At 36.1% G+C, this 13,232-nt stretch overlaps 1 protein-coding gene across 1 annotated transcript in view; it reads right to left on the bottom strand.

The window, feature by feature from the left end:
• LOC124168785 (voltage-dependent L-type calcium channel subunit beta-1) overlaps positions 1-13,232 on the bottom strand; it is a 788,354-nt gene that overhangs the window by 336,281 nt on the left and 438,841 nt on the right. The window contains exon 3 of the mRNA XM_046547091.1: positions 7,165-7,323. Coding sequence (XP_046403047.1) covers positions 7,165-7,215 — 51 coding nt within the window. The 5' untranslated portion in view covers positions 7,216-7,323. The remainder of the gene's footprint in view (positions 1-7,164; positions 7,324-13,232) is intronic.

Raw genomic sequence — 13,232 nt, 5'->3', positions numbered from 1 at the left:
ACGAATATTACAAAAGAGGATCCTCAAGTCGGCCTCTAAATGTGTTGTCACCCACCGCGCGTGTAAATGGGTTTACAAAAGTCGCCACTCGCGCCGCTGACAGACAAATTGATCTGATTTTCACGTGGAAATATGGTTTAATTAAGGGTGTCCACCGAAATTTACATTGATGATGATGTTATTTATGAAATTCATAACTCATTAGCTCTATGCCCGCAATTACAAATATTTTGCTCGAGGGGGTACCCAGGATCATAATTGTGGGGGGGGGGGGCAAGCCATGGTCTAGGAGGGGGGCATGCCGTGGTCTAGGGGGAGGCAAGCCAAGTTATGACATGTTAGCATGGAAAAGGTGAATGAAACCAACTTTTTAGGAAATTTACAACACCGCTTTATCAGTTTATGAGATTATTTCCTTGAAAAAAGTTTTATTTTAGACACATATCATATCCTACTACATATCATTTTTTATGGGTTTAAAGAAAATTTGTTGGATTTTCCATTCAGTGCTGATTTTGCTTAAAGATTTTTTTTTTCGATTTTTGCTTCTTGGCTCCTGCCCCTCGCTGCGTACACCCACGATTATGCAGCCTAATATTGGAAAAAAATGGATCAAATTGCACTCATCACCGCGCTGTGGAATTTTTTGGAATCCGATTAAATTGCGTCCGAAGTGGCAACAGAAATCAGCCTTTTATGGGATGGAATTGGGCCTCCTCCATGCAGACCCCTTGGTTGGAACTATCGTGTATTCACACTACGATGGTTAAAACCCAGTGCTGAAATCCAAAGTGAGCGAGAAATTGATGGTTGGCAGAGCTGTCAAGGTATTTAGGGTTAAGACATTACTGTGTTCAATGTGTATTTAACGTGTAATTTTTCTTCCGATCATATTCTTCCTTGCTTGTGCAAATCCATGAGAAAAAAATAGAGCGATGGGATCTTCACAAACTTTTCGTCTTTCTCTTGTCGCTCCCTCTTTTGGTGTCGCAGCGCCTAACCATCGTTAAGTGGCAACGTTAGGAACTACGTCAATTATTATCCGGACATGCATTAACACGACTAGTTCTGCCAACTATCGTTAGGACGATCGCTTGGACATTCGTAATCTGAACGGGGCATAATTCTTCCTATCTCTATCCAGCTTCTTCTCGTAGCGTTCGAACAGCGCGTGTTTTTGCGGTCCCTTAGAAATGGGTGGTGGCGAAGAAGAGTCCTCGGCTGCCACACTGATGACCGCGGGTTTGAGTCCCGCGTGGGTATGATATCCTTATCCAGGATATCGATGTCTAAGTTCTAACGACACGCCTCTCAAAAACAGCAACTTTTCAGGAGAGCAAAGAGAAATATTTATATTTTTTAATATACATAATTTTAATTGTAATTAAAAACCAGAAATACATTAAACTGAAAAAGAAGCATAAATTTGCAAACGAAGAGTTGTTTTTGCTTGAATTTTACTTTTTATTAAAGGTATTAGCAGTATTAACTCAGACCGGCCTAATTTGAGATAAGTGATGTTAGAACTTAGCCATCGATATGGTGTTTGCGGTCGTTCACTGTTGAATATTCTCCGTCGTACAAGGCCAAATGGCTTGTGCTGTTTTCGGAGTAACTGGATAATAAATAATAAAAATAATTAATATAAATGCCTCCATAACAAGATTTAATCGATGAAGCAGGCAAACAGACCAATTAAAATTACAAAAAACGTGTTAATGTCGTCTAAGTCAAGTCTGAGGTAAATAGTGATGTGAAGCTAGAAAACCACCTTTTCAGTAAAAGCAGTGAAACTACACTGTCTGGAAAGTCAAGATATTAGATAAAAAATAAAATTACATTACAAAAACACTCTCTTTCCTAAAACAGTATGAAATGCAATAAAAAGTAAAAGAATTAAGCTTATAATCACTCGGAGGATTTATATTGGGCGCTGATGAGGTTTATTATAAAAAAGAGCTTAAGAGAGCCTCATTGGCAGCGGCATAGCCAGGATTTGTTTAGGGAGAGGGGGGTCAAAACACAACGGGGAAATTTTTCGAAAAACAGCGCACTAAACAGTGGGTTTTCAACTAATTTTACCACTTTTCATAATCGAAAAAACTTCATTTTTCAAAGAAATCTTTTGTAAATTCATGAATTTTCATTATTTGATTTTCTTTTGCGATGCAAATTAAGTGTGCTTATATATTTCGGGGGGCGTCCGGACCCCCCGGAAAGCATCCCCCCCTCGCTACGCCACTGCTGATAGGTGAGGAAGGATTAGCTCCCAAATATTAGCATTTAAACTTATCCTTGGAATTGACGATAGATATCCTTAATATTTTGAATTAAACTTTGAATAGATATCCTTAGAAGTTTATTTAAAATACATTTAAAAACCATCTTTACAGGGAGATTCAAAAATTGATTCGTTTATTTTCCTCTATATTATGGGTATAGCTTCGATATTTAAACATAAAATACCCAGAATAAGCTTCCAAATAGATATTAAAATTAATTTAAAAACGAAATTTAACTAAAAATTTAGCGTTAATGCTAAATGGCACCATGACTTTTTTCCTTCTTAAGTGAATATTCCGTCGAATTTCGTGCACTTATAAAACCGTCTGAATCAGTGATAATAACTTTTTTATTCCGCACATATTGATTACACAGCTACTTTTGACCTAGATTTCGAAGATCCTCATCATCTCGGCACCTAGCCAGGTAAATCCCGATCGTTACGCATGCAACCGTTACCCAGCCTTTTTAACCTCCTTGTCATACTCATCATAAAGGCCGGGGCACGTACTTGCACAATCTGACGTGTGTGCGAAGGAACAGTCAAAATTGCATCGTGTAAATCGTTGAATTGCTAGAACACATACGAGAATGCGTGGACGTGAAATGGCAAAATAGCCCCAGTTCTAATTTCGTCCATGCATTCGCGCAATTCCACGTCCTTAAGAAATTAATGCATTTCTAACCTGCGCAATTCCGTGCTCCTTGTAAAACGACCTTAGGGCTCTCCAGGACTACCCTGTCTGTGCGACATCCAAACTCCTTCCTTCCTCCTCGAAAAAATTTGCGTAGCTATAAATCTATATACTATAAAACCCACTTCCGACCATTCACTGACTCAGTAAATCACTCAAACAAATTTTTGGGATGAATTAGGCGAGGTACGACCAAAAGTCATAGAATTGACGCCCTCTAAAATCATCTGACATTCTTGAAAGAATTTATTTTTATTTTATTTTTTTATTTTATTCTCGAACCACCGGATACAGCTCTTATTGGCCATTTTACACCGGGGTGTTCAACAAATGTAACAAGTAAACGTACACAAACGACCATTCCCTGGACCGAGGAAACCTACCCAGGCGGGACTCGAACCCGCGACCTCTTGTTTGGCAGCCGAGAACGTTACCCCGCCGCCACCGAGGCCGGCTTGTCGAAACAATAAATTTTCTTCCTATTGCAGTGTTACCAAACGCCTCTATTTCCGGGTACTTTATTTTTCACGAATCACTGTAAGATTAATACTATATATATGGGTCAAGAAAAACACACTCATTTTTATATTACTCGTTTATTATTCCGCATATTGATGGCTAAGTCCTAACAACACGCATCTCAAAAATAGCAACTTTTCAGGAAAGCAAAGAAACAATTTATTTTTACTACTTCTAATTTTTTATTCACTTCTTTACTTTTTGGGGATAGTCTGGAGTTAAAAAATCATTCATCATCAAAAAAAGATTTTTCAAAAATGTCATTTTTTGGATATTGACCAATTGATACGTCGGAAAATTTACGAAAAATACGTCGATAATTTTTCCCAAATCCAGAAAATTAATTATTTTGTTAATTATCATCTCAACAACGAAGAGATTTAGGGAGGAGGAAGTTGTGACATAGGGTTATATTGCAGGTAGATACGGTGTAGCGTCATAGCATTAAACAAAAGTTGTAAGAACTGGCAGGGTAACCAAAATAGGCTACAGACATTTTCCGGAGAGGTCTAGAGGGACAGAGTCCTGTAACTGTAACAATAAACAAGTCTCTGTTACGATACAATTTCTTCTTTGGCAAATGCACCTGATTATTAACACCTTCTTCGAAACCTAGGTAATATTATAGTTGCTTATTGAACATATGCGGAATAACAAAGTTAGGAGTGTTATAAAAATGAGTTTTTTTTTCCTTGACCCATATTTCTGATATTAAATCAGTATCTTATGTGTTACAGTGATTCTTGAAAACAATCTAAATGCAATTTTTACCAACTTTTCGGTTTATTTATAAACCTTCATCAGAGATTGAAACGACAATAATTGCATATTTTTTATATGTAAATGAAATAAAGAGTGTACGAAATAAATGAAATTAGCAGAATTGAGAAAAAGATTTAAAATTTAATTGTAATACCTTAGGTATTTTTCACCAGTGCTACTCCAAAAAGATGGCACTTAGAGGGTGAAACATATGTGTGATGAAAAAAAATCATTATTATTATCATTATTATTACTTTTCTATAAGGATAACATAAGTTGTTAGCAAGAAATGCGTCACCAATGAAGATCGACCTAGCGGGAGGCTTGCGTCTTCTTGAAGGAGGAATAACTCTTTGCCCCCAAACAGAACAATCTCTCTTCCCGCCCATTACTCCTCCACATCACGACTCACGGTGAGAAAGGCCCGAAGAATTTTCACTCTTTGTCTTGAAGAGGGGGGCGGGAAGGGGCCCAAACTCGCGTTAAAGGGTGGCCCAAGGTCTTGTCCTCTCCCCATTCGGAGAATTTCTTTTACTCGCCTTCGAGTTGCCGGATCTATTCCGCACACCCAATGTGCACGATTGTGTAGAACTCTTTAAAGAGGGACCGCGCTGTACGAGGTGTAGTTCAGAAAATAACGGGAATTTTAATTTTTTAACGAAAATATTTGTTTATTCGTTTTAATTAATGTTGCTACCTTCCTAAACGTCCATGATTCCGCACGGTAAACCGCTACACTCCAGATGAGACTCTTAACTATCCTTTCCTTTAAACTATTGCATAACGATCCTCTCATATGCTTCTTCTTATACTACATGAACGCCTCCTTTGCGAACGAATTTTCTTCTCGACATCCTTATTCCTATACCCATTTTCCTCTGCATTAAAATGATCTGTAAAAAATAATACATCTATTACTTCAACAACGTATGGAACTTCCATGATTTTAAGCCTAAATCTGTTGATTATGCTCGCGTTTGAGACTTTCTATGGGTGTAGATTTGCACTGGTATCCTCATATATCACAGAAATTGGTGCTCAGATTTTGGTGATGCTTCACAATAAATTAACTTCGCCCGCTGGCAATGATTTGCACGCGTTCCTAGAATTTCAAACTGGATAAATTATTACCAAGACCTACCTAGTTTTTCCCTTACTGTTTACATCAAATATCATTCCGAGAACTATTTTCTACGAGGTGTGTTCAGAAAATATCTGAAATTTTAATTTTTTTAATATGTTTTTATTCTTCAACATTAATGTTGTCACCTTCAAAATATTCCCTCTTTACTTTAACTTAAATACTTAAGCTAAATACTTTAACAATTAATCCAACTAGCCATACGGCTCAGTATGACAAATCGTGCAAAGCACTTCAATGACAGAAAATATTATAACGTCCTGTAAAATGTATTAACTTTAATTAATGACATGAAATTTTTTTTCTACTAATACATAATAATACTTTAACAATAGCAGAAAATGTGCTCCACTCTCTTGATACTCTGGTAAATCTTTCTCCTAGGTATGGGTTTTATTACATCTACTCCCAAAAATAATCAGGAATAATTTTTGCTAAGCATGAATTTAGGCCTAGGAAGAACTTAATTGATCGAAGCTAAAGGGTGGAAATTATTAACGACATTTCTAACTCGATTAAACATAAGGAATTCCTCGATCGCTATGCTGTTGCTGAATACACGTTGTTAAGTGGTGCTGATAAGTTATTTGATAATTTAATAAATAATCTCTGGCCAAAAGGCAATAACTTTATATTTTTGTCAAGTAAAATGTTTGTTTTTGTGATTAAATACTAATTTTGCTAAGATATAGACTTTTTAAATATTTAACACATGAGAGTGACATTTACGAATTTAAGAGACCGTAATAGCACTGGAAAACAGTGCACTCCTAGTTAATTCAGCGAATAGTGTAGATGAAAGTTGCTGGGACAAAAACCGAATCTGGAAGAGTTATTTAGACTTTTTTCCATCAGTTAGAATATTCTTTTTGAACAAAGGAGTGGATAATGATTTAGTTTCCTTAAATATATGAAATTGAGTATGGGTGAAAGCCAAATTGAAGTCTTACATGAAATATATTGAAAGAAATCGCTCATGTATAAGAGCATTATTTAAAACAAAAGAATTCGAGGAAAGTCAAGCCTGTAAGTTTTTACGTAACGAGAAGCTTTCCGCCCAAAGGAACGTTGCATTGAAAGAAGAATTTAGATTTAAGTAAACCCTAAAAACGACAGCTAGGAGACAGAGGTGAATACCCTGACGCTATTTTTTACGTTCATTGTAGTTTAAATTCAGAATGTAGAAGCTTCATAGAACGACGTGATATAAGTCACTTGGCGGACTCAGTTGAAATATCTACTTTTGCTCTACGTTCATGTAAATTATTGATTGAAAACAGGCTCCGCCATTTTTTTGAAATATCAATGGTTAATAATATAACAAGATCTTTGAAAACCTTAACAATTAGAAGAAAAATAAGTGCTTATTAACATGGTAAAACAGTTTTGTCTATAAGGCAAGTCGTGATACCACTGCACTATGATGAAGTTGGCAATTTTCAGAAAAAATCGAGGCTGGTCGTTTTTCGATAAATTTGTTTAACTTTTACCTCATATAAATTGTTACATAAAAAATAAATCGGAACATGTTACATGAAAATATAAATCGGACAGGTTATGCACAATTTTTTTGAGAATATCAATGAGCAGTTTCAATTTCCTAGCTCAAAAAAATCGTTTTTGAGGTTTTGTTTTTTCGATTTCAGCCCGCTGTGCGACGTTTCACGCGGCCGTATCCGCGATGCACTCCCGCCAGTCGCCGGCGGGAAGCTTCGGCGGACTCCCCCAATCAGATGTTCTTCCCACACAAAGGAAAACACTCACCTCGGGCAGAGGTTCACACGTTCCCTCCAGGGGATATTCCATAAGTGTCATCTAAATGCCACTGGGTCCAGGCGGTTTGTCGGTTGCGCTATCCGGTCCATAGGTGGCAGGGAAGGAGCTGGACAGGGACGCGATGGGCACAGATCCGCGCCCCCCGACCTATTTGATTAAGGGGACCCCCCCGACAAATGAAGCGTTTTATAAACAACATCGATATCCAGCATAATTATACATGCAGGAAATATCGGAAGGAAAGGTGCACACAGAAGTTAAAGTGTTATTAATTTTGAGCAAAGTGCATGCTGACATGTGTTCAATTTTCAGTAGTTTTTGAATTTCCACAAGGTAAGTGGCAATAATATTTTCGAATCTGGGAGAGTATCTTACAAAATTTTGCATTGGTTATAATAAATTATTAAACAATACCGAAATTTCTAATTCTGTTAAATACAATCAAGGGTAAATTTGTTTTATTTTTGACCGTAAATAACCTTTTCAAATAAATATTTGAATTGAAAGTCGGCCAGAGTTTCAATGACTGAACATCGTCACCCTTAGGAAACCAGTCAAGTAAAACATAGTCGATATAAAAAAAATGGATTTGTCACTCCATTTTCTTGATTGTGGAGTTAGAACCAGTTCAATTCTTATTTTATTTTCAGAAAATATGTTATGGAATACCTTATTGTGTATAGGACCGTAATAATTCGTACTTTATGAATGCAATCAAATTATTCGCCAAATAGCGGATATTTTCAATAAATTAATACAATTTTTATTTATCAACAAATCGATCACAATTCAATAAATGAATGGAAAGTTTAGCCTTGAAAAAGTCTTTTAGTTATCACTTAAAATGACGCGAGAAAAGTAATAGATAAAAATGCGAGAAACTAATTTAAGTATTCATTTATGAAAACATTCTGCAAAAAATGAGACCTTTTGAAAGACTTAAAGGTATTTCAACCACCATAGTATGCTTTCACAATTTTAATTCTTGGTTATCAAGAAAAGGTGAAGACACCTTTTTGGGAAAACAGTAATTATAAGCGACTTTCAAATGGCTTTAGCTCCATCACCACTAAAAATTGTACAAAAATCATCATGAACATTTTTGCTCGTTATTGTCTGCACCATAACCTTGTTAAATGTGCACATTACCTTCCGAAATCACCTGTATGCACTACACTCGTGAGTGAAAAATTGAACAAAAAGTTTTTTTTAGCAATCTCTTTTTTTTATTTCTATTTATCTTGCATCTCCATGCTGGATTGCTCTCTTTATTCTGTTAGTTACTGACAGCGTTCCTTCAGTTCTAACTACAGCAGCCGGCAGGTTTGGGTTGTTGCATGTATAAACAGTTGCTCAAGGTGCAGCCAGATGTGGTTAAAAAAATATTTTCGTTAAAGATTGCTGTTTCAGGAGAAAAAAAAGGGTTACACTGCGTCATTGCAAGCCTTCTATGCCATTCCAGAATGCGAAGCAAAGAAAAGAAATAGGGTGTGAGCTGCAAGAGAATGGATGCATTTTGTTATTACTTACCAAATTTGTATCATCTCGTTTTTCATTGTGCTTGGTATAGAGTGCAGAAAACGTGATAGGATTGGCTAAACATTTTCTTTGTGCTGGTTAATATATCGTAGCTAAGTTATAACAACTTGTATCTCAAATTCGGCGGGTTTGAGACAGGTATATTAAACAAAGCGTAATAACATTAAAAACAAATAAAATACAAGTAAAACACAACTCTTTGTTTGCAAATGGATGCTTCTTTTTCAATTTTATGAACTTTTAGTTTTTAATTTCAGTGCGCAAGTAACAAATATTAATCGTGTTTTTGCTCTCCTGAAAATCTGCTATTTTTGAGATACGTGCTGTTAGAACTTAGCCATCGATATCCTCTCTATATAGTTGTTGCTCTCATCATGGGCTATATTAAAATTTTCGTATGACTTTGTGTAGATGATGTTCCGATGAAGTCTGGATAATTATTTACATATGGTTGATCAATTTATGATATCATTGCTAACATATTTATTGTACGTTTTTCGTTTGTTTTTTGTCACTTTTATCAGAAAAATTCAGATTAATACCCTTTGTTGCTATGCTTGAAAGCTATTCTGGATTTTTACTGGGAAATCATCGTGAATTTTACATGTCGGAAAAAGTCTCCTTAACTGAAACGTTTCGGGAATGTTGGGCGCTTTTTACCAATAAAATATAAGTCTGTAGAAAATGGAATCGGAAGGTTACACAAAAAATTTCATGTGAAAAAACAGCGAAAAATTTCATGTGCAAAAATGTCATGTGTGCAGTTACCCTGAAATTTTTGCACAGGATATTTTCATGTTTCAGATTCGGCATAAGTTTCATGTGTACGGTTAAATTGAATATTGATCGATCAAAGAAGGGCTGTTATAAATGAAAGTGAAAAAACTTTGTGAATGTCCACAGTATTTATTCAAGTACGACGCGTTTCAGCGATTCATCGTTATCATCAGGTACAGATTTGTACCAGATGATACAGGTTTGTACCTGATGATAGCGATGAATCGCTGAAACGCGTCGTACTGGAATAAATACTGTGGACATTCACAAAGTTTTTTTACTTTCATTTATAACTGCAATATGTTCCACAATATCTCGCCAAACACCAATGAATACAAAGAAGGGCTGAATTCTTACAGAAAAATACGTATTCTTGTTATAACCCTGGAACGAAAGAGTATATTTTATGGAAAGGAATCACTTTCATCATCTCTGCGTACGCAAATTGAAATTTTATTTCAAATAAAATTTATTTATTATTAAAGTATTCTACCGATTAAGGTAGGTTTCCATGGAGTGTTTAAGAAGAATTCCGGGAGCCTCCCCTTAGATCATGCACTTCCCTCTTCAGTGCACAATAAGACCTACTACCTTTCATTCTATCTAAAAATCCTATTCTTTTCCTTCCCCTTCCTCGTTTACCTAACATTCTTCCCTCTAACACTGTTTTCAACATCCCATCCCCGCTAAGTACTCGCTCCACGCATACCTTCTGTCTCCTCCGTATCTCATCTAAAAGCTGCCTCTGTTCACCCACCATGTCCAGCACTTCGTCGTTCCTCCTCCTCTCCGTCCATTTCACCTTCTCCATTCTTCGCCACACCCACATCTCGAATGCCTCGAGTCTTCTCTCGTCCTCCTTCCTAAGTGTCCACGTTTCTGCACCGTAAAGCGCTACACTCCAGATTAGACTCTTCACTAGCCTTTTCTTTAAATTCTTAAATAGCGAACCTCCTTGAAGCTCCTTTCTGTTCATGAACGCCTCCTTTGCTAATGCAATTCTCTTCCTAATATCCTTACTACTGTATCCGTTTTCCTCTAACGTACTGCCTAAATAGTTGAACTGCTCAACCTACTCAAGTTTTTCACCACCCAACTTTATCTTAACATTCCTCGCTCGTGGTGCTTTACAAAACCGCATAACCTTGGTCTTCCTGTGATTAATCTTCATCCCATATTCCTCGCAACGCTCGTGTAACGCATCCACTAGAGTCTGAAGCCCCCTCGCTGACTGGCTAATCAACGCCTGATCATCCGTGAATCTCACTGATTTGAACAAGTTATTAAATAAGGTGGCATAAAAAAATTGCTTTGAATACATGTTTTCTTATTACGTGCGTAGACGCGTAGCGAGTGAGATATATTTGGTGGTCCGGCGTAGCTTCTATTCGAGCGAAGCAAATCTTGCCATATCCCCTATTCCATGATATGGTTATAATATCTTCTCCAACCGTCATAAAACAACCTACAACGATATCTTGCGTGCCAACTCTAAAATTTGAAACTTTTTATTCGAATTTCAACTTCCTTTCCACAGCGCCCCGTCGTGCGTTTTTTTTCCTCAAACTGGATGCATTTTCAGCACGCAAATAACACATTTCGCTGTCAGTGTGTCACGGAGTAATAACTCGCTGGAGACAGGTGGCGTATTTATGTCATGCGCGACCATTATTTCCTCAGGAAAAAGATAAAGATTTATTGTCCTTTTCATTTCGAATGAAATGGAATAGGGAAATGCCATTTATCTACACTTTTTCATGAGCCATTGAATACTTCATTGCATGTGACTCCAAAAGTTGAAATTATTCCCGTAGGTATTCCGTTTGAGAACCTTTTATTTTAATTCATACGCTGTTGACGACTTCCTCATGCATTAATTAACGGTTTAATTACTGGCACTTATTCCACTCCCCTGGCATCATTACAAATATTGCCGTTATATATTGGGGACTGTTGATAAACGGGAGTCATCCTCCAGAAACCATATGCATTAACTCAATATTACCACTTTAAAATTATTAATTATGTATCAATAATTGTCTTATTAGAGTTTAAATTATGTAACAGCGAATTTTATTCGTGTAATTAAAATATGTCCTTCAACACATGTTAAAGTACGTTCGTAATTTAATTTAATAAAACGCACGCAAGTGGCCGACTTTTATGGAAATAATTACATGGTCACCTTAATATTATTTATGAAATTATTAAGGAATTATCCATTTGTAGCTCGTTTTTATATCTTACGCTCTCTACCTTTCATTTTAATATCTTCTAATTGTTACCTTTTATTTTCAAATATATATTTTAGAAAAAAGTGAAATTTCACGAAATCAATTAAAACCTTTTTATTACGTGAATGTGCGTGTGGTAAAAACAACTTCCTTCTGTGTATAGGACATTTTAAAATAATTCATACAGTAGTGTGACGTGTTTCGAAGTATGAAATACTATAATACTACACGATTTACGCACATTAGTCTATAAATTTTTGATGAAAGGTAAAAAATAATAGCTTTTTCAATCACATTCTCAGTATAGGGATTCACACATTTTCTAAAATTTGTCTAGAATCGAGAGAAAATTCTACCTTCTGGATATTTTATAGGCTACCGATTTAATTCTGCAGAAGCGTAGTGGAAATGTTTCGTTAACGATATGTTTAATTTTGTTGTTGTTGTTGCTGTTGTCTATTGTTGCAAGTACTATATATGGTGCTGAGAATTAATATCCAAATGGAGTGTTCTCGATGTTTTTAAATATCCGCTCCACATTTTTTACAAAAGTTAGTACCGATCGCAATATGTTTCAATTTATATTTTCATGTATATCACAGTAATGATGTATTTTATAACTTACATGTAAATTACAAACTTAGAAGTTGAAGGTGAATGGGCCTTATAAGTGGAATACCGTAGAGCCACCTTTCGCCTAACTTTACACATAATAATCGTATTAATAGGTTTTATGAAAATCATAATTCTCGACCGGTAAATACTTTTTCCCCGTGTTTATTCTGTGTATCGTTATTTTGTACTTTAGTTATAATTTCTTCTCCTCGCAGGAAAATACGCAAGGAGACGTCAAGTATAGATGGGCCAGTCTGGGAAAAAAAACTCCTTCGTCATTTTATTGACTCGTTTTCCGTGAACATCTTGTTGGCATCGTCACTGATGCTGAAGTTGGGAAACATTTTGGTAAGGTACAGTTTTACGGCACTTTTGTCATTTAAGTTGAGCGGTATGTTGAAGTGTTTCTCTTAATTTCCGGTTTCCTGGAGCAGTAAATGTTTCCGGTGATCTTTGATTTACGTCCTGGAAGTTACATGAATAATGAGTTAATTTAAGGCCATGAATATGACGCGAGGGGACTTTTTTCTCATCAAATTTTTAGGTGTGATGTCATCGGGCCTAAATTTAGACGTAAGACTGGTTTGCTGCCGGCGCATAGATTTTGCGTTTCATACTTACATTAATCGGTCATATTTTTCCCGGGAATATGTGTGGCTGATATTTCAATGAATTTTCTTCCCGAAATAGTCCACAAAATGCGTGCGTAGGTCAAACCCATGCCAAATGCTTCGCCTTAGATTCAACATTTAAGCCCTAACGGGTACGGTAATATTTAGAATAAGAGAACGTATTTATGTATCCATATTTCTAAGTTTTTCTATAAAGATATTTACTTCCTACAATATTGACGGTTATTCAAGTTATTGTAAAGTACGTAGCAACAGGAAA

Source organism: Ischnura elegans, chromosome 12, assembly GCF_921293095.1.
Source record: "Ischnura elegans chromosome 12, ioIscEleg1.1, whole genome shotgun sequence".
Lineage (NCBI taxonomy): Eukaryota > Metazoa > Arthropoda > Insecta > Odonata > Coenagrionidae > Ischnura > Ischnura elegans.
The sequence above is the reverse complement of the archived record's forward strand: the minus strand, read 5'-3'. Positions and strand labels throughout refer to the sequence as shown.